We start from the raw sequence: 22,141 nt of genomic DNA, 5'->3' as shown, positions 1-22,141 counted from the left end.
GGTGCTGTGAGCCAGCAGTGCTAACACTGGGCCATATTAGCTAGACAATATGTTGAAGGTGTTAGCCCTCTGTGTTCTCTGTCTATGCCATGATGTTTAGATTGATTCTAATCTAGAAAGTGAGATAACAGAGTCTTACATGAATTCACGCAGTTTTTGAGCTCAGAGTTTTACATGAATTCATGCAGTTTTCAAGTACAAATTCATTTTCAGAGTTACATTGTACTTTGCTCAAAAACTGCATGAATTCATGTAGAACTCTGTTATCTCACAATTTCAGTTAGAATCAATCTAAACATCATGGCATAGACAGAGAACACAGGGGGCTAACACCTTCAACATATTGTCTAGCTAACATCAATTGTTACAGCTAATCTGAGAATGCAACTTTTAAAAAAAGGTTTTGTGATTTACACATGAAAGAAGTGAAACTATCATGGTATTTAAACAGATGAAAGACTCAACAGACAATCAAGGTATTTTTCAATGTATAATTTCAGTTACAAATTTGCAAGAATTGCAAGAATTGCAAATTCTTGCTATAAATTCTGTGCCTTACAATTGTGTCCTCCACAACCACCTGATGAAGGAGCAGCGCTCTGAAAGCTAGTGCTTCCAACTAAACCTGTTGGACTATAACCTGGTGTTGTGTGATCTTTAACTTTGTACACCCCAGTCCAACACCGGCATTCCAAATCATGACTATTTATGGCCTGTATTGCCCTCTAGTGTCATGACATGAGTTGGTGACACTTGTTTTTTGTTGTTAAGTATATTAATGTTTCCTGATGTTTTAGCACCAGAGATAAGGGGTTCTAACAAGATCATTGTGAAACTTCAAAAGGAATTGAAATTGGAGAAATGGAAAGGATATGTTAATAATTGCAAATGATGAGACAATGAACACAAAGATAATCTTATAAACATTCAATAAAAATCAAGCTTTGTCTATTCATATGTACATAGCTGCTATTTTCAACTTTGAAATGATCAATGCGTTCTGAAATGGATACAAGGAGGTAATAGTGAAAAGGGAATTTCCTTTAAATAATTGCAGGAGGTTAGTTTTGAAATAGTGGTTTTCATTTTCATCACTTGGAAAACAACACGGTGATTCAAAGAATTAGACTGAATTTAGTGGAGCATGTTCGAGGCCCATACGATGGCATAATGTTTCTGTTACAAGCTCTTGGCTAACATTTTGTGTGCAGTTGTTGGCAGTTTCCAGTAACTGCTACACCAGTGACCATGGTGGGTGATGGGACATTGCTAAGTGTCTCTTTTCCTTCTGGGAGATCATTCCTCTGGAACACGGTACAACTTAAATGAGATACTGGTGGCAAATAAGCAGAGGGGCAGAATGTGTCAATCAGTGTGCATCAATAAGAAAGAGAATAAGGGCATTCATTCAGTCAAACACTTTAAAATTTCACCGTTAATGTGCAGGTGATACGGTAGTATTAGCAAATTAATTTGTTGTAAAAATTAACAGCAGTCTGTTTCAACGTACTAATTTTCATCATTGACAACCTGTGAAATGGCCAATTATGGAACCAGCTCCAGACCAGGAATCTGGCTGTGATGTGTCTGATACTGCAATCTCTCCACAGCTTTTGATGTTACAAAGTTACTACCAAACTCTATTACATTGCCAACTGCCTGGGCCCAAGAATCTTGCCCCTTCAAGGTTGTAAAATGCAGTTTTTAGGTGAAACTAATCTTACCGTGCCATCTTGATTATTTTTGAAATTATAGACAATATGTCTGGGATCACATATTTACAACCACAGGTGCCATCCAATCTCAATATCTTTCACAACTCATACATTTGGACCTCTCTAATTTCAAGTCTAATGTTGCTTTTGTGCACCCCCTGTGCAGGTGTAGCCTTGTATGCCTCGCTCCATCTGAACACCCTATAATCTGTATGCCCTTGTATGTTGCAATCTGCATGGACCTTTTCACTGTACTTGGGTACATGTGATAACAATAAATCAAATCAAATCAAATCAAAAGCTGAGATGAGTTTCACTGCTACAGCATTCCAGGAGTTCTCTGGGTTGAAAATGAAATGAACTACTGCAATCTCAATAAGCTCACTTCCAGTATCTGACTGGATTGATGAGAGGAATTGGTGTGATCCAAAATGCACTAAGCAATGAGTTGTTGGAACCACTTCTGATCATACTTGTCAGAAATTTCCAGGGTTAAGTGAGAAAGTGACAGAGTGGAAATTATTGAACAGCTATCTCTGAAAAGCTGTAAAGGCTCAAAGGACAGAACAGCCACCTTCTTTCCTGTCTGATTTAATATTAAAATACATCAGGAGCTTCCTGTGGTTCTGATTACTCTACTGCAATAACAATTCTCTTACATTCTTAGTATTTACAAAGAGCACATTTTCATTACCTGTCCTATTTGGTTGAGGTGATGTCCCAGTAAGTATTCTGCTGCTTTCTGTAAGACAAAATCATGATTTCATTCCAAACAGACACTCAACAGTCTCACCCTGTCTACAACCTAACTTTGTAAATTGTCCACTCAAAGGGGCACAGTTGATTTACTTCCACAAAGCAACATAATTAAGGATCACACAGATAAATATTCAATTTTTTTCTTGTGTTCAGGAGATACACATTATTGCCTCCAACAGTGCATTTAACCCATGCCTGTTTCCAAACAGTAGGGATTCTATGATTTTAAAGTTGAAAATGACAGTTACATATATACAGACACATCAGAAGCCAAAATCTATTCACAGTCAAACCTAGGCCTTCTGTTCTCAAAAATCCACTTTTGAAATGAAATCAGACCAAGCGAAAGCAAATCTTGACATTTTAATATTAATTTTAAGCTATTAATCTCACCAACTAAAGCTATAAGATTGACAGTTTTTAGAGGAACAAACCATTTATACCAAGTTCCGTTCCACACATATGCAAACACTGCAATCTTATTTATAGGCCTTAAGCCCTTCTGGGGTCACTCCATGAGTTGGTTTTGGTTATTAAGTATATTGGTTATTAAGTATGCTGTTTTTTTCCTGATATCCTGGCACCAGAGATAAGGGGTTCTAACAAGATCATTGTGAACCTGCAAGAAGAATTTAAAATGGAGAGAGGGGGAAAGATATGTTAATAATTGCACATGATGAGACAAAGGCAGTTGTATAATCATTGAATAAATATTAAGCTGTGTCCATTCATATAGATATATATTATGTATATACATATAGCTATCTTTTCAACTTTGAAATCATAGAATCCCTGCAGTGTGAAAACAGGCCAGTTGGCCCAACGAGATCACGCCAACCCTCCAAAGAGTAACCCACCCAGACCCATTCCCCTATCACATTACTCAACATTTCTCCTGACTAATGCACCTAACCTACACACCATGGGCAATTCAGAATGGCCAATTCACCAAACCTGTGGACAGTAGAAAGAAACCGGCGCACCCAAAGGCACAGGGAGGCTGGAATTGAACCCGGGCCCCTGGTGCTGTGAGGTAGCAGTGCTAGCCACTGAGCCACTGTGCCACCCACAGAGTGATCAATGTGTTATGAAATAGCGTCAAGGAAATAATAGTGGAAAAGGAATTTCCTTTAAAAGTTCATGAGAGGATAATTTCGATGCGGTGATTTTCATTTTTATCACTTGATTAACAACTTGGTGAATTCAAAGAGCCAGATTGAATTTAGTGGATTATGTTGGAACCCATAGGGTGGCATAATATTTTTTTTCAGGCACTTGGCTAACATGTTTTGTGTAATTGTTGACATTTTCAGAGATTGCTGCCCCATTGACAATGGTGGGTGATGGGACATTGTAACTGTCTACTTTCCTTCTGGGAGATTGTCCCTGAGAAATATATGCAACTTAAGTCAGATGCTGGGATGGCAAATAAGCAGAGGGGCAGAATGTGTCAATCAATGTGCATCAGCCAGAAAGTGAATGTCATTCACTCAAACACAACAAAACCTTTTCCATTATCCACAGGTGAGACAGCACCACAATAAAATATGTTTGTGGTAAATATTACAAGCTGTCAGTTAATGTACTAAGTTCCATCTTTGACAACCTGTCAAGTGGTCATATATTGAACCAGCTCTAAGTCAGGCACTAGGCTGGCTGTGACACGTAACTGCTAATCTGATACTGCAAACACTCCACATCCTCTGATTATGTAAAGTTGCTAACCACATTCTTTTATGTTGACAACTGCCTGGGCCCAAGAATCTTACCCCTTCAATGTTGTTAAACGTAAATATTAGATGAGACCAAGCTTTACACTGCCAGCTTGATTATTGTTGAAATGATAGTCAATACGTCTGTCATCACATCTCGACAGCTGCAAGTGCAGTCCAAAGTCAACATCTTTCACAACTCGTACAGTTGAGATTGGTTCTGGTGCTCCATCATTCCAGGGATTCTCTGGTTTCAAATTGAACTGAACTGCTGCAATCTCAAAACTCACATTTCTAGAATCTGACTGGATTGTTGGGAAGATTTGGAGTGATCCAAAATGCACCAAGCAATGAGTTGTTGGAATCACCTCTGATCATAGTTGTCTAAAGTGAATTGAATAAATACTGGGAAGGCAGAAATTTCCAAGGTTATACAGGAAGGCAGGAGAGTGGGAACAGCTCTTTCAGAAAAATGTGTACAGGCTCAAAGGACTGAACAGTCACCTTCTGTCCTGTCTGTTTCAACAATAAAACAAATTAGGAGCTTCCTGCAGTTCTGATTTGTTCTATTTCATGAACAGCTTTCTTACATTCTTAATATTTATGAAGAGCACACTTTCAGTACCTGTTCTATTCGGTCGAGGTAATGTCCCAGTACGTGATGTGTTGATTTCTATAAGGCAAGATCATGATTTCAGTTCAACCAGACACTGAACAGCCTCACCTTGTCTACAAATTTGTAAATTGTCCATATAAGGGGGTGGAGGTAATTCACTTTCACAAAAACAACATAATTAAGGAATACACTGTCAAATGATCAATTTTTCTTGTGTTTGGGAGATACAGATTATTACCTCCAACAGCCCATTCAACCCATGTGCTGATTGGAAGCAAACTGAAGTGGTCAAATGCAGGCCTTCTGTTGTCAAATGTCCACTTTTGAAGTCAAATCAGTCCAAACAAAACAAAAACTGTAAATTTTATTATTAATTCAAAACTTTCTCAAACTAAAAATGCAGATTTGACAGTTCTCAGAGGAACAAATATTTATACTAAGTTACATTCACACATCTACAAACCCCTCTGGTGCCGTTCCATATGTTTTTGACACTCACTTTTTGATATTATTAAGTATATTGAAATTTTCTTGATGTTCCAGCATCAATGATAAGGGGTTCTAACAAGATGATTGTGAAACTTAAGGAGGAATTGAAATTAGAGAACGGGGAAGAATATGTTAATAATTGCAAATGATGCGTCAACTAAAAAAGTCAGTTGTATAATCAATAAATAAAAGTCAAGCTGTGTCCATTCATGTATTTATATATACTGTATAACTGCCATTTTCAACTTTGAATGTATTCGGAAATGGACACAATGAGGTAAGAGTTGAAAGGAATTCCCCATAAAAGATCACAAGAGGATAATTTTGATGTGGTGAATTTTCATTTTCATCACTTGGAAAACGACCAGGTGGAATGGCCTTCCAAAGAATCAGATCAAATTTAGTGGATTACATTTATGCCATCATATGTGTACCATATTCGTTTTACAAGCACTTGGCAGACATTTATCTTCCCAATTATTGGCATTTTCAGAAACTGCTGTACTAGTGACATTGGTGGGTGATGGGACAATGCTAAATGTCACTTTTCCTTGTGGGAAATCTTCCCTCAGAAAGATAATGGTGCAACTTAAATGAGATATTGGTGGCAAATAAGCAGAGACCCATTCATTCAGTCTAACAAAACAAAAACTGTTCACTTTTGTACAGGTGATATGGTCGTGTTTGGAAATTAATTGGTTGTAAATGTTTAAAGCAGTCAGCTTGAATGAACTGATTTCCATATTTGGCAATCAATGAGGCAGTCATTATAGAAGCCAGGAAACCTTCTGTGATATATGGCAGGAGCCTGTCTGATAATCCAACTCTCTTCATCTATTGATGCTGCAAATTCGATGTTGCCAACTGCCTAGTCCGTTCAATGTTGTAAAATGTAGTTATTAGGTGAGACCCAGTTTTACAGTGCCAACTTGATTATTGTTAAAACTATAGACAATAAGGCTGTAACCACATCTCTAAGTGCCGTCCAAGCTCAACATCTTTCACAGCTTGTACAGCTGAGATTGGTTTCACTGCTGCAGCATTTCAGGGCTTCTCTGATTTGAAACTGAACTGAACTTCCGCAATCTCAAAAATCACATTTCCAGAATCTGACCAGATTGATGGGAAGATGTGATATGATCCGAAATGAGCGGCATAACGTGTTGTTGGAATCACTTCTGATTATAATTGTCAAAGGTGAATTGAATAAATGCTGGGAACACAGAAATTTCCAGTGTTATGTGGGAAGATAGGAATTAATGAATAGCTCTTTCAGAAAGGTTCAAAGGACTTCTGTTCTGTTTGATTGAATAATAAGACACATCAGGAGCTTCCCGTAGTTCTAAGTAGCTCTGTTTCAACAACAGTTTTCTTACATTCTTAAAATTTACTAAAAGCACATTTTCAGTACCCGTTGTATTCGGTGGATGTGGTATCTCGGAAGGTGTTGTACTAATTTCTGTAAGACAAGATTGTGATTTCACTTCAGACAATCAATAGCTTCACCAGTCCACAATCTAACTTTGTAAATTGTCCACACAAGAAGATGCAGGAAATTTAACTTTACAAAACAATGCAATTAAGGTTTACACTGAAAAATGTTCAATATTTCTTATGTTAGGAGATACAGATTATTGCCTCCAACAGTGCATATAAACCATGTGCTGATTGGAAGCAAAATCTATTCTCAGTCAAACCCAAGGGTTCTGTTGTCAAAAATCCACTTCTGGAGTGAACTCAGGCCCATCAAAACCAAATCTTGAAATTTTAATATTAATTTTAAGTAATTAATCTCAGCAACTAAAGTTCTAGGCTGACAGTTTTCAGAGGAACAAATATTTATATCAAGTTACATTCACACATTTACAGACAATACAACCTTATTTATGGAGCCTATCTCCCTCTAGTGTCAATACATGAGTCAGTGAGACTTGCTTTTTGTTGTTAGGTGTATCAATTTTTCCTGATGGTCTAGCACCTGAAATAAGAAGTTCTTAAAAAACTCATTGTGAAACCTGAAGAGGAATTGCAAATGAAGAAAAGGGAACAGACACATTAATAATTGAGCATGGTGAGACAACGAACACAAAGGCAGTCATATAATCATTAAATAAAAATCAAGCTGTGTCCATTCATATGTACCGACATAGCTATATTTTCAACTTTGAAATAATCAATGTGTTCTGAAATGGATACAAGGAGGTAATAGTTGGAAAAGAATTTCCTTTAGAAGATCACAAGAGGAAAGTTTTGATGTGGTGATTTTCATTTCCATTACTTAGAAAACAACCTGGTGGGTTCAAAGAATCAGATCAAGTTTTGTGGATTATGTTAGAGCCATAAAATGGCATAATCTTCCTTTTACAAGCACTAGTTTGACTTTATGTAATTACTGGCATTTATGGTGACTACTACAGCAGTGACATTGGTAGGTGACAGGACAATGCTAAGTTCTATTTTCCTTCTGGAAGGTCTACCCTCAGAAATAAGTTGCAAGTTAAAGGAGATGCTGATGGCATATAAGCAGAAGGGCAGGAAGTTAAAAACAGTATGTAACAGTAAGAGAGAAAACAAGGACATTCATTCAGTCAAACTAAACAAAACTTGGTCCATTCGTGGGCAGGTGTCAATTTGAAAATTTAAATCTCTCAGACAATTTACAACTTTCTGTCATAGTTGATATATGATAGCATTGGCAAATGAATTTGTTGTTGAAGTTTAAAGCACTTAGTTGGGAAGTACTAATTTTCATCTTTAACAACCTCTGAAGTGGTCATTTATACTATCAGATTTGAACCAGGAAATTGGCTGTAATATATAACAGGAGCCAGCCTAATACCTCAACTCTCCAGGTTGACAGGATGGTTAAGAAGGGCTTTAGCACACTTGTCCTCATTATTCAGACCTTTGGGTATAAGAGTTGGACCCTCATGTTAAGGTTGTATCAGGACTATGGTGAGACCTCTTCTGGTATACTGTGTGCAGTTCTGGCCAACCTACTATGGGAAAGATATTATTAAACTGGAGAGAGGGTTCAGAAAAGATTTATCAGGATGTTGCTGGGAATGAAGTGTTTGAGTTATAAAAATAGACTGGAACTTCTTTCACTGGAGAGTGAAAGGTTGAGGGGTGACCTTAGAGAGATTTATAAAATCACGAGCGGTGTACAGCAGGGTGTTTTGCCTAGGCTGGGGAGTTCAAAACTAGGGTGAGTGGAGAAGGTTTTAAAAGGGACATAAAGGGCAATTTTGGTTACACAGAGAGTGGTTTGTATGAGGAATGAACTGCCAGAGGAAGTGGTGCATGCAAGAACAGTTACAACAGTTAAAAGGCATTTGGATGAGTACATGAATAGGAAAGATTTGGAGGGATATGATCAAATGCAGGCAAGTGGGATTAGTTTAATTTGGGAACATGTTTAGCATTGGACTGAAGGGTCAGTTTCCATGTCGTGTGACTGTATGACTCTATCTTTCGAAAGAACTCCATTCTGTTGCTAACTGTCTGGACCCATAATTATTGTCCCTTCAATGTTGTAAAATGCAGTTGTTAGGAGAGACTGAGCTTTATATTGACAACTTGATTGTTGTTGAATTAATCTGTAGTTACATCTTTACAACTATAAGTATTATCCAAACCCAACATTCTTCCTAACTCGCACATCTGAGATTAGTTTCACTGGTCTATTATTCTAGGAGTTCTCTGGTTTGAGACTGAACTCAACTGCTGCAATCTCAAAAATCACATTTCCAGTATCTGACTGGATTGATGGGAAAATATGTTACGATCCCGAATGCCCGACACAATGAGTTGTTGGAAACATTTCTGATCGTTATTGTCAAAAATGAATTGAATAAATACTGGGAAGGCAGCAATTCCAAGGGTTAAATGGCATGGCAGGGGATTGGGAACAGAAAAACCTGTACAGGCTTGAAGGACTGAACACACCCTTCTGTCCTGTCTGATTCAGTAGTAAACCACAACAGGAGCTTCCATTGGTTCTCAATAGCTCTTTCAACAACAGTTTTCTTACATTTTTAATATTTACAAAGAGTACATTTTCAGTACCTGTTGTATTTGGTGGAGATGATATCTCAGTAGGTGCTGGGTTGACTTCTGTAAGACAAGATTGTGATTTCAGTTCAGACATACAAGCAACAGCCTTACCCATCTACAACCTAACTTTGTAAATTGTACAAGAGGGCACAGGTAAACTACATTCACAACACAACATAAATAAGGATTACACTGACAAATGATCATTTCTTCTTATGTTGAGGAGATACAGATTATTGCCTCCAACAGTGTTTGAACCCAAATGCTCTTTGGAAGCAAAATCTATACGCAGTCTACTCCAGGTCTTCTGTTGTCAAAAATCCACCTTTAAAGTGAAATCAGACCAAACAAAAACACTCTTGAATATTTATTACTAATTCCATGCAGTTAATTTCAACCACTAAAACAAATATTTACATTAATTTACATTCATACAATCCCATTTCTGAGCCCTTTCGCCCTCTAGTGTCATTTCATGAGTTGATGAGACTTGCTTTTCGTTACTAAGTAAAATTGATTTTTCTGATATTCCAGCACCAGAGATAAGGGGTTCTAACAAGTTTGTTGTGAAGAGAAATTGCAAATAGAGAAAAGGGGAAGGGCATGTTAATAATTGCATATGATGAAACAATGAACACAAAGTCCGACAGTCATTGAATAAAAATCAAGCTGTGTCAGTTCACATATTTGTATGTAGCTGTTATTTCCAACTTTAAAATGATCAAAGTATTCTGAAATTGATATAAGGAGGTAACAGTGGAAAAGGAATTTCCTCTCAAAGATTCCAGGAGAATAGTTTTGATGTGGTGATTTCATTTTCATCACTTCGAAAACAACCTGGTGGATTCAAAGAACCAGATTGAATTTTATGGATTACGTCAGAGCCCATATGTTGGTAAGCACTTGGCTGAAATTTTTTTTCTGTGATTGCTGGCCATTTTCAGATACTGCTTCACAAGTGACATTGGTGGATGATTGGACAATGCTAACTGTCTCTTTCTCTTCTGGAAGATCATCCCTCTGAGACATGGTGCAATTTAAATAAGATGCTGGTGGCAAATAAGCAAAGGGAGAATGTGTCAGTCAGTGTACATCAGTAAGAAACAGAATAAGGACATTCATTCAGTCAAACACAACAAATCTTTATCCATTAATGTGTGGGTGAAAAAGTATTATAGGGAAATGAATTTATGGTAAAGAATTATGAGATGTCAGTTTGAATGTACTAATTTCCATCTTCGACAACCTGTTAAGTTTGAGAATGTGGTGCTGCTAAAGCACAACAGGCCAGGCAGCATCCGAGGAGCAGGAGAATCAACGTTTTGGGCAAAAGCCCTTCATCAGGATTTCTTCATCTGCAGTCCTCACTTTCGCCTAACCTGTTAAGTTGTCATTTATGGAACCAACTATAACCCAGGGAATTGTCTGTGACATATAATAGCAGCCTGTCTGATACTGCAATCTCTGCACATCTGATGCTGTAAAATTGCTGCCAAACTCTATGTTGCCAACTGGCAGGGTCCAAGGTTATTGCCCCTTCAATGTTGTTAAATGTAGTTGTGAGGCCTAGATTTTCAACAATAATGAAGGTGGCAGTGTAATTGTAGACAATAAGTCTGTCATCACATCGCTGCTGCTTTAAGTGCCATCCAAACCCAATATCTTTCACAACTCGTACAGCTGAGACTGGATCCACTGCTCCACATCCTTCCAGATGTTCTCTGGTTTGAAGTTGAACTAAACTACTGTAAGCTTAAAAATCACATTTCCAGTATCTGATCGGATTGATGGGAAGATGTGATATAATCCAGAATGCATAAGCAATGACTTGTTGGAAACATTTCTGGTCAGAATTGTCAACGGTGAATTGAATAAATACTAAGAAGGCAGAAATTTCCAGGGCTACCCAGAAAAGCAGGAGAATAGGAATAATTGAAGAGGTCTTCCAAAAAACCTGTACAGCTCAAAAGATTGAACAGTCACATTCTCTCCTGTCTAATTCAATAATAGAACACATCAGGAGCTTCCTGTGGTTCTGCTTAGCTCTATTGCAACAACATTTCTTTTACATTACCTGTTCTATGCAAAGCACGTGATGTCCCAGTAACAATTGTGCTGCTTTCTGTAAGACAAGATCATGATTTCAATTCAGACAGACAGTCAACAGCCTCACCTTGTCTATAACCTAACTTTGGAAATTGTCCTTGCAAGAGGTCACACGTGATTTGCTTTCAATAAACAACATAATTAAGGATTACACTGAAAAATGTCCTTGTTTCCCTGTGTTCAGGAGATACAGATCATTGCCTCCAACACTGCATTTAACCCATGAGCTGATGGGAAGCAAAATCTATTCCTAGTTAAACCCAGGCCATCTGTTGTCAAAAATCCACTTTTGAATTGAAATTACATGAAGTAAAAGCAAATCTTGGTATTTTATTTTTAATTCCAAAGCTGCAAGATTGACAGTTTTCAGATGAACAAATATTTATACCAATTTACTTTCACTCATCTACAAACAATAAATCATAACAATGGGCCCTATTGCTCTGTAGTCTCATTACACAAGTTGGTGACATGTGCTTTTCGTTATTAAATATATTGATTTTTCCTGATGTTCTAGCACCAGCCATTTAACAAGGTCATCATGAACCTTAAAGAAAAATTACAGTTGAAGAAAAGGGGAAGGATATGTTAATAGTTGCACATAATGAGACAAAGAACACAAAGAAATCGGTTTTCAATGAAATAAAAATTAAGCCGTGTCCTTTAATATATTATACATATATGTCATTTTCAACTTTGAAATAATCAATGTGTTTTGAAATGGACACAATGAGGTAATAGTGGAAAACGTATTTCCTTTAAAAGATCACAAGAGGATAGTTTCGATAACATGATCTTCACTTTCATCATTTGGAAAACAACTTGGTGGATTCAAAGGGCCCGATCAAATTTAGTGGATTATCTTGGAGCCCATATGATCACATAATATTCAATTTCCAAGCACTTGGATGACTTTTTTTCTGCATACATTAGCATTTTCAGAGACTGCTACACCAGTGACATTGATGGGTGAGTCGATATTGCTAACTGTCTCTTTAACTTCTGGCAGATCGTCCCTCTGAAACATGGTGCAACTTAAATGAGATACTGGTATCAAAGAAGCCGAGGGATAGAATGTGTCAATCAGTGTACATCAATAAGAAAGTAGCCATGATGTGGAGGTCCGAGTGTTGGACTGGGGTGGATGAAGTCAGAAGTCACATGACACCAGGTTATAGTCCAACAAGAGTATTGGAAATCACAAGCTTTTTGAGTGCTGCTTCTTCATCAGGTGAAGAGGGAGCACTCTGAAAGCTTGTGATTTCAAATAAACCTATTGAACTCTAACCTGTGACTTCCGGTTCAGTAAGAAAGAAAATAAAGGACATTCATTCAGTCAAACTAAACAAAATGTGTCCACTGATGTGTGGGTGGTATGTTAGTATTGAGAAATGAATTTGTTGTAAAAGTTTAAAGCTGTCAGCATGAATCTATTAATTTTCATCTTTGACAGCTTCCGAAGTCTTCATTTATGGAACCAGTTTTAAGCCAGGAAATGGGTTGTGACATGTGGCAGGTGCCTGTCTGATACTGCAAACTCTCCACGTGGAGAGGGTGGTTATGCTTGCCTTCATTGCTCAGACCACTGAGTATAAGAATTGGAACGTCTTGCTGAGGTTGTACAGGATGTAGATGAAGCCTCTTCTGGAGTACTGCATTTCAGTTCTGGTCACCCCGCTCTTGGAAGGATATCATTAAATTTTAGGGGATTTGGAAAAGATTCATCAGGATGTTGAGGGGGCTTCATATGTAAAGATAGGCTGGGAACATTCTCACTGGAGCATAGGACGTTGAGATGCATAGAGGTTTATAAAATCATGAGGGGCAGAGATAAGGTTAACAGCAATGGTGTTCTCCCCAGGGCTGAGATAGGTCAAAACTAACGAACATTTTTAAGGTGACAGGAGAAGGTTTTTAAAAGGATATGAGGAGCAACGTTCTTCCACAGAGAGTGGTTAGTGTGTGGAATGAACTGCTAGAGGAAAGGGTGGATGCAGGTACAGTTCCAACATTTAAGACATTTGGATAATTACATAAATGTAAAAGGACTGGAGGGATGTGGGCCAAACACCAGGAATTGGGACAAATTTAGTTTGGGAACATGGTCAGCATGGACGAGTTTGACTGAAGAAACTGTTTCCATGCTGTATGACTCTATCTACTGATCTTATAAAATTACTAATCAAACTCTTCTATGTTGCCAGGGCCCAAGAATCTTATCATTTCAATCTTGTAAAATGCAGTTATTAGGTGAAAGCAAGCTTTACACTGCCAGTTTTATTATTGTTGAAATTATGGACAATAAGTTGGTGATCACATCTCTGCAGCTGTAAGTGCAATCCAAACTCAACATCTTTCACAACTCGTACAGCTGAGATTGGTTCCAGCGCTCCATCATTCCAGGGCTTCTCTGGTTTCAAACTGAACTCAACTACTGCATGCTCAAAACTCACATTTCTAGTATCTGACCAGATTGCTGGGAAAATGATCCAGAATGCACCGCACATTGAGCTGTTGGAAACATTTCTGATCATAATGTTCAAACTTGAATTGAACAAATACTCAGATAGCCAAAATTTCCAGGATTACATGGGAAGGCAGGAGAGTGGGAATAGTTGAATAGCTCTTTCGAAAAAACCCTTTACAGCTCAATAAACTAAACAGACCCTACCGAGCTGTCTGATTCAATAATAACAAGCAACAGGAATTTCCTGTGGTTCTGAATAGCACTATTTCAACAACAGTTTTCTTACATTCTTAATCTTTACAAAGAGCAGATTTCAGTACCTGTTGTATTTGGTGGATTTGATATCTCAGGAGGTGTTGTGCTGACTTCTGTAAGACAAGATCATAATTTCAGTTCAGACATACAATTAACAGCCTCACCTGTCTACAAACTAACTTTGTAAAGGTACAGATAATTTACTTTCACAAGACAACATAATTAAGGATTACACTTGTTCCATTTTTCTTGTGTTCAGAAGATAGAGATTATTGCCTCCAACAGTGCATTTAGCCAATGAGCTGATTGAAAGCAAAATCTATTCCCAGTCAAATTGAGGCCATCTGCTGTCAGTTTTCAGAGGAACAAAAATTTGTACCAATGTAATTTCACACATAGAGTCATAGAGATGTACAGCATGGAAACAGAGCCTTCGGTCCAACCCGTCCATGCTGACCAGATATCCCAACCCAATCTAGTCCCACCTGCCAGCAGCCAGCCATATCCCTCTAAACCCTTCCTAGTCATATACCCATCCAAATGCCTCTTAAATATTGCAATTAGACCAGCCTCCACCACTTCCTCCGGCAGCTCATTCCATACATGTACCACCCTCTGCGTGAAAAAGTTGCCCCTTAGGTCTCTTTTATATCTTTCCCTTCTCACACTAAACCCATGCCCTCTAGTTCTGGACTCCCCCACCCCAGGGAAAAGACTTTGTCTATTTATCCTATCCATGCCCGTCATAATTTTGTAAACCTCTATAAGATCACCCCTCAGCCTCCGACGCTCCAGGGAAAACAGTCCCATCCCATACAGCCTCTCCCTATAGCTCAAACCCTCCAACTCTGGCAACATCCTTGTAAATCTTTTCTGAACCCTTTCAAATTTCACAACATCTTTTCAATAGGAAGGAGATCAGAATTGCATGCAATATTCCAAAAGTGGCCTAACCAATGTCCTGTACTCAACATGACCTCCCAACTCCTGTACTCAATACTCTGACCAATAAAGGAAAGCTTACCAAACGCCTTCTTCACTAACCTATCTACCTGTGACTCCACTTTCAAGGAGCTATGAACATGCACTCCAAGGTCTCTTTGTTCAGCAACACTCCCTAGTACCTTACTATTAAGTGTATAAGTCCTGCTAAGATTTGCTTTCCCAAATGCAGCACCTCGCATTTATCTGAATTAAACTCCATCTGCCACTTCTCAGCCCATTGGCCCATCTGATCAAGATCTACAAACAATAAATCCTAACTATGGGCTCTATCCCTCTGTAGTCTCATTATATGAGTTGATGACACATGCTTTTTGTCATTAAATGTATTGATGTTTCCTGATGTTCTACCACCAGTAATATTGGGTTCTAACAAGGTCATCATGAACCTTAAAGAGGATTTGCAAATGGAGAGAAGGGAAAGAATATGTTAATAATTGCACATGATGAGACAAAGAACACAAAGGAATTGATATACAATGAAGTAAAAATCAAGCCATGTCCTTTATATATTGCTGTCATTTTCAATTTTGAAATGATCAATGTGTTCTGACATGGATACTAGGAGGTAAAATTGGAAAAGGAATTTACTTGTAAAGATTACAATAGGATAGTTTTGATGTGGTAATTTTCATTTTCATCACTTGGAAAACAACCTGGTGGAATGGCCTTCCAAAGAACCAGTTTGAATTTAGTGAAGTATGTTGGAGGCCATATCATGTCACATATTCCTTTTACAAGCACTTGGTTCACATTTTTTTCTGTGATTATTGGCATTTTCAGACCTGCTGTACTAGTGATATTGGTGGGTGCTGGGATACTGTTAAGTGTCTGTTTTCTTTCTGGAAGATCATTCCTCTAATACACGGTGCAACTTAAATGAGATGTTGGTGGTAAATGAGCAGAGTGGCAGAATGAGTCAATCAGTGTGCATCAGTAAGGAACAGAACAAGGACATTCATTCAGACAAACAAAACAAAAGTTTTTCCATTAATGTTTGAGAGGAACAATCGTATTGGGAAAATGAATTTGTGCTAAAAAGCTACCACAAAAAGCTGTCAATTTGAATCTAAAAACTTGCAATTTTGACAATCTGTTAAGATGTCATTTATGGAACAAGCAATATCCCAGGAAATTGTTTGTTACATATATAATAGCAGCCTGTCTGATACATCAATCTCTCCACACCTTTTGATATTGTAAAATTACTACAAAACTCCATTATGTTGCCAACTGCCTGGGCCCAAGATTATTGTCCCTTCAATGTTCTCCAATGTAGCTGTTAGGTGAGACCAAGCTTTTACAGTGCCAGCTTGATTATTGTTGAAAATATAGACAATAAGCCTATAATTACATCTCTAGACTAGAGGGATGTAGAGTCCCATAAATACAATTGTAATTTTTGCAAATGTGTGAATGCATTTTCAGAGACCGTTGCCCCACTGATATTGGTGGGTGATGGGACATTGTTAAGTATCTATTTTCTTTCTGGAAGATTGTCCCTTTGAAACACAGTGCAACTTAAATTGGATGCTAGTGGCAAATAAGTAGAGGGTGGAAAGTGTCAATCAATGTGCATCAGTAAGGAAGAGAACAAAGTACATTCATTCAGACAAACAAACAAAACAAAACTTGTCCACTCCCGTCAGTTTGAATATACTAATTTCCATCTTTATCTGATATGGAAAACTCTCTGTGTAGACAGGGTGGTTAAGAGGACATTTAGCACACTTGCTTTCATTGCCAAGCCCATTGAGTATAGGAGTTGGGATATTATGTTGATGTTGTACAGGATGTTGGTGAGGCCAGTTATGGTCACCCTACCACAGGAAGGATATTATTAAATTTGAGAGGATTCAGAAAGGATTTACCAGAAAGTTACTGGGAATGGAGGATTTGAGATATATAGGTAGGCTGGAAAGTCTGGGACCTTTTTCACTGGAGCATAGGAGGTTTAAGGGTGACACTAAAGAACTTTATTAAATCAATGAGGGGCATAGGTAAGGTGAGTAGGAATGATGTTTTCCCCAGGGTGGGGGGAGTTCAAAGTTAGGGGGCTCTATTATTAAGATGAGAGGAGAAAGTATTAAAAAGGATATGGGGCAATTTTTTTATGCAAAGAGTGGTTAGTATGAGGAATGAACTGCCAGAGGAAATGGTGGATGCAGGTACAGAAACAACATTTCAAAGACATTTGGATATGAACACAAATATGAAAGGATTGGAGGAATGTGTGCCAAACACTGGGAAGTTTGACAAGTTTAGTTTGGGAATATAGTTGGCGTGGACTAGTTGGATCAAAGGATCGGTTTCCCTGTTCACTGACTTTATCTTTTGATGTTGTAAAATTTCTAACCAAACTCTTTAATGTTGCCACCTTTCAGGGCCCAAGAATTTTGTCCCTTTAATGTTGTAAAATGTAGCTGTTGGGTGAGAACAAGCGTTACAGTGCCAGGTCGATTATTGTTGAAATTATAGACGATAAAGTGGTGATCGCATTTCTACAACTGTAAGTGCCATTCAAAATCTACGTCTTTCACAACTCACGCAGCTGGGAGTGGTTTCATTTATCTAGGAGTTCTCTGGTTTTAAACTGAACTGAACTACTGCAATCTCAAAAATTACGTTTCCAGTATCTGACCAGGTTGATGGGACAGTGTGATATGTTCCGGAATGCACAACACCATGGCTCGTTAGAAACATTGCTGATCATAATTGTCACAAGTGAATTGAGTAAATACTGGGAAGGCAGGAATGTAGGAATAATTGAACAGCTCTTTTAAAAATCTCTACATGCTCAAAAGGTCTGAACAGCCACCTTCTGCCCTATCTGATTCAATAATAAACCACGTCAGGAGCTTCCTCTGGTTCTAAATGGCTGTATTTCAACAACAATTTTCTTACATTATCAATTTTTGCAAAGGTCACATTTTCTCTACCTGTCGTGTTTGGTGGAGATGATATCCCAGTAGGTGTTGTGCTGGTTTCTGTAAGAAAAGGACATGCATTCATCTGTAATCTGTCCATAATAATCTGTCATTTGTAATGTTCATTATTTTAATAAGACAAGGACCATCCTTAAGGACCATAGTGTGGAATGTTCAATTTTTCCTGAGTTTAATATATACAACTACTCCCTTTTACAACATATTTGACAAACTTTGTCTGTACTGATCAGAAGCAACCGCTGTTCTCAGGAGAAATAACAGAAGTTTTATGTGATTATGGTTGTTATTGTAGATCTGGAGGACACTGTTATGATTGGAGGGCAGTTACAAGACAAAAATTGTAAGTACTATTAGTGGGCGGCACGGTGGCACAGTGGTTAGCACTGCTGCCTCACAGCGCCTGAGACCCGGGTTCAATTCCCGCCTCAGGCGACTGACTGTGTGGAGTTTGCACGTTCTCCCCGTGTCTGCGTGGGTTTCCTCCGGGTGCTCCGGTTTCCTCCCACACTCCAAAGATGTGCAGGTCAGGTGAATTGGCCATGCTAAATTGCCCGTAGTGTGAGGTAAGGGGTAGATGTAGATGTAGGGGTATGGGTGGGTTACGCTTCGGCGGGGCGGTGTGGACTTGTTGGGCCGAAGGGCCTGTTTCCACACTGTAAGTAATCTAATCTAATCTAGAAGGTTTAAGAGAATAAATTATATTTATCCAGGAAGTTGTTATAGCTTACATTACAAAGAGAACCAATTTCACACATTTCAATACCTGGCTGTCATTTTCATAATTTAAATCTCTCAAATACCTATTTGCTTTACCTGTCACTGATGAGATGGTTAAGGAATTTCTGTAAAAAGCTTCCTTTCATTGAGATTGTGTAACTGATAATGTTTAGAGCAATAGCCAACTTCCCGCAGTTCGTTTTGCATTTCTACAAACGCTGATATATTTAAGCAACTTGCTCAGGCACATTACGACATGTCTGGAGCATGTTGGATTTTAACCCTTGCCTTCCAAGTCGAAGCTAGTCATTTCAGCAAACAAGCCACCATACAGACAGCTTTCTAAGTTGCATTAAGATATATGCAACTAAATCTAATTATTATGCTTTCTGCCTATTTCTACCCTGTGTAACATTGTGCTCATTAACAGAAATGTTGATGGAAAATAAATGAGGAACAGAATTTGTAAATCAGTGTTACAAATGATGGGCTATATTGGACAAATATATTTTAAACAGTCTCCCACAATTCAAGGGAAAAGTCTGGAGAGAATCATGGAACGTCCTGTGGGATCTGTTCCAAGAAAATTCCATGTGACCTGCTTGTTATGAAGACAGAAAATCACACTGGAATTTATCCAAAGTCAAGTTTTAGCAACTGCTTAGGATAGAGAAGGCTGCTGGCTTTACTACTGATCAGACTCTTAGGCTGAGCCAGTCAAACTGAGAGGTTTTGAGGAAGAACTGAGGAAGTAGGGAGGCTACAGAAGGATCTACTGGATTAGTGGTGCTGGAAGAGCACAGCAGTTCAGGCAGCATCCAATGAGCAGTGAAATCAACGTTTCGGGCAAAAGCCCTTCATCAGGAATAATCAGAAGGATCTAGACAGGTTGGGAGAGTGGTCCAGGAAATGGCTGATGGAATTTAATGTGAGCAAGTGCGAGGTCTTGCACTTTGGCAAAAAGAATAAAAACATGGACTACTTTCTAAATGGTGAGAAAATTAATAAAGCCAAAGCACAAAGGGATCTGGGAGTGCTAGTCGAGGATTCTCTAAAGGTAAACATGCAGGTTGAGTCTGTGATTAAGAAAGCGATGTTGTCTCTTATCTCAAGAGGGTTGGAATATAAAAGCAGAGATGTACTACTAAGACTTTATAAAGCTCTGGTAAGACCCCATTTGGAGTACTGTGTCCAGTTTTGGTCCCCACACCTCAGGAAGGACATACTGGCACTGGAACGTGTCCAGCGGAGATTCACACGGATGATCCCTGGAATGACAGGTCTAGCATATGAGGAACGGCTGAGGATACTGGGATTGTATTTGTTGGAGTTTAGAAGATTAAGGGGAGACTTAATAGAGACGTACAAAATAATACGTGGCTTGGAAAAGGTGGATGCTAGGAAATTGTTTCCATTAGACGAGGAGACTAGGACCCGTGGACACAGCCTTAGAATTAGAGGGGGTCATTTCAGAACAGAAATGCGGAGACATTTCTTCAGCCAGAGAGTGGTGGGCCTGTGGAATTCATTGCCACGGAGTGCAGTGGAAGCCGGGACGCTAAATGTCTTCAAGGCCGAGATTGATAGGTTCTTGTTGTCTAGAGGAATTAAGGGCTACGGGGAGAACGCTGGTAAGTGGAGCTGAAATGCGCATCAGCCATGATTGAATGGCGGAGTGGACTCGATGGGCCGAATGGCCTTACTTCCACTCCTATGTCTTATGGTCTTATGGTCTAAGAAGACCCACAACAGGTTTGCATTTTGCCAAGCAAAAGAAAATAATATTTTGTTTGTTGAGCTCCAAGCAGAGAGCCACTACTCCAGGAAATAATTGTGAAGTACTGTAAACCAAGGCATCTCCAAATGGTGCCTTATTATTGGAGTTCCATTCTATTCTGCACAGCTGAGTGATTGTCAGGAACTTTGTTCAAAATATTCAACATTTTGGGGGTAAGGAGAGCAAATCCAACTAAAAGTAGGAGAAGCTTTGGATTTTAACTTGAGCTGAAGTTTACAAAAAAAATCAGCTAAGTATCAATTTGGTGAGTTTCATTAAGCTTGCAGCGAAGCTAGGTTTCTGTCACTACTCTCCATAACTCACCTCATTAGCACTTGTATGCACAATCCAAAGATGTGCAGGTCAGGTCAACTGGTCGTGCTAAATTGCCCATAGTGTTATGTCCATTCATCAAGGGTAAATATAGGGTAGTGGAATGGGTCTGGGTGGGTTGCTCTTAGGAGGGTTGGTGTGGACTTGTTGGGCTGAAGGGCCTGTATTCCGTAATGCAGGGAATCTAAAAAAAAACATTGAATCCCCATCTTCCTTCTTGCTGGAGCCAGGACACTCATCATTGCTGGAGCCTCCTGGGATTTCTGACACCAGTCTTAAAGTGTAGTTGTATATCAGGTCATGTGCTGCCAGCCAGGATTTGCCTTTCACTGTACACTGTAGTGGGAGGGGACTGGCTTGCTCCTACTCTGAAACACTTGCACAGTTAACACTGTCGGATGATGGAGCAGGTTCCCCACTGCCCTGGCTGACTTTCCCGACTGGTTACAGTAATGTCCAGGACTGACCATAGTCTATTGCCTGACCATGAAGTTATGCACCTGCTGAACCTTACCAGCCCAGATGGGTGACTGTCTGTGTCCAAGCCTCTAAATCGGAATTGGATGATGCCATTGACTTAATGAATCCTGATAAAAGGCTAAGCCCCCTTGTTGTGACTGAGGACTACTCCCTTTTGACTTTTGAGGCATGGCCACTGGGTTGAAGCCACAGGGTTTCTGCTGCGAATACTGCTGCCATATAGTGCAGGTTAAACATTGATGTTACCATCCAGCAATACATCCAGTCCCTTGATTGATCAATGTTGACAACCATAACAAGCTGCCTGGTGTTGTGTCTATGCTGAGCAGCAAGGCAACTCAGAAGTACCATGAGCCTTTAAGCTCTGGCTGAGAGGGCAAAGTGTTAAAAGGCAAAGCAAAGCAGCTATGTTACAATAAAAAGGCACTGCTCTGCTCCAAAGCCTAGCATTGAAGTACAAAACAATGATCGACAGTGGATCAGAGAAGACCCATGAAGGTGCGATGAAGATAATATGTGTCTGAAGCCAATGCATTAATGGATGGTGTGCACACTCACTGCCCAGGGAACATATCCTAAAATGCTGATGTACAAGATGTCCACAAGAGCAAACCACATCCTTGAATCAAGAGGTACCTTATCTACAGGTAACTGTTGCAGTCTAGTTTCTATCTGGAGGTTGGGGAATGGGAAAAATGTATATAAATGA

At 39.0% G+C, this 22,141-nt stretch overlaps 1 protein-coding gene across 19 annotated transcripts in view; it reads right to left on the bottom strand.

The window, feature by feature from the left end:
- The window catches only part of LOC140485969 (uncharacterized), a 208,805-nt gene that overhangs the window by 117,650 nt on the left and 69,014 nt on the right, over nt 1-22,141 (bottom strand). For 18 of the 19 annotated variants that reach the window (XM_072584407.1, XM_072584420.1, XM_072584413.1 and 15 more), the window contains 7 exons: nt 18,117-18,164; nt 14,241-14,288; nt 11,422-11,469; nt 9,360-9,407; nt 6,703-6,750; nt 4,812-4,859; nt 2,410-2,457 (listed from right to left, as the gene is read on the bottom strand). In XM_072584407.1, the coding sequence (XP_072440508.1) occupies nt 2,410-2,457; nt 4,812-4,859; nt 6,703-6,750; nt 9,360-9,407; nt 11,422-11,469; nt 14,241-14,288; nt 18,117-18,164 (336 nt within the window). The remainder of the gene's footprint in view (nt 1-2,409; nt 2,458-4,811; nt 4,860-6,702; nt 6,751-9,359; nt 9,408-11,421; nt 11,470-14,240; nt 14,289-18,116; nt 18,165-22,141) is intronic. The other variant, XM_072584417.1, reaches the window with a different exon arrangement.

This window comes from Chiloscyllium punctatum, chromosome 15 (genome assembly GCF_047496795.1).
Source record: "Chiloscyllium punctatum isolate Juve2018m chromosome 15, sChiPun1.3, whole genome shotgun sequence".
Taxonomy (NCBI): Eukaryota; Metazoa; Chordata; class Chondrichthyes; order Orectolobiformes; family Hemiscylliidae; genus Chiloscyllium; species Chiloscyllium punctatum.
The sequence above is the reverse complement of the archived record's forward strand: the minus strand, read 5'-3'. Positions and strand labels throughout refer to the sequence as shown.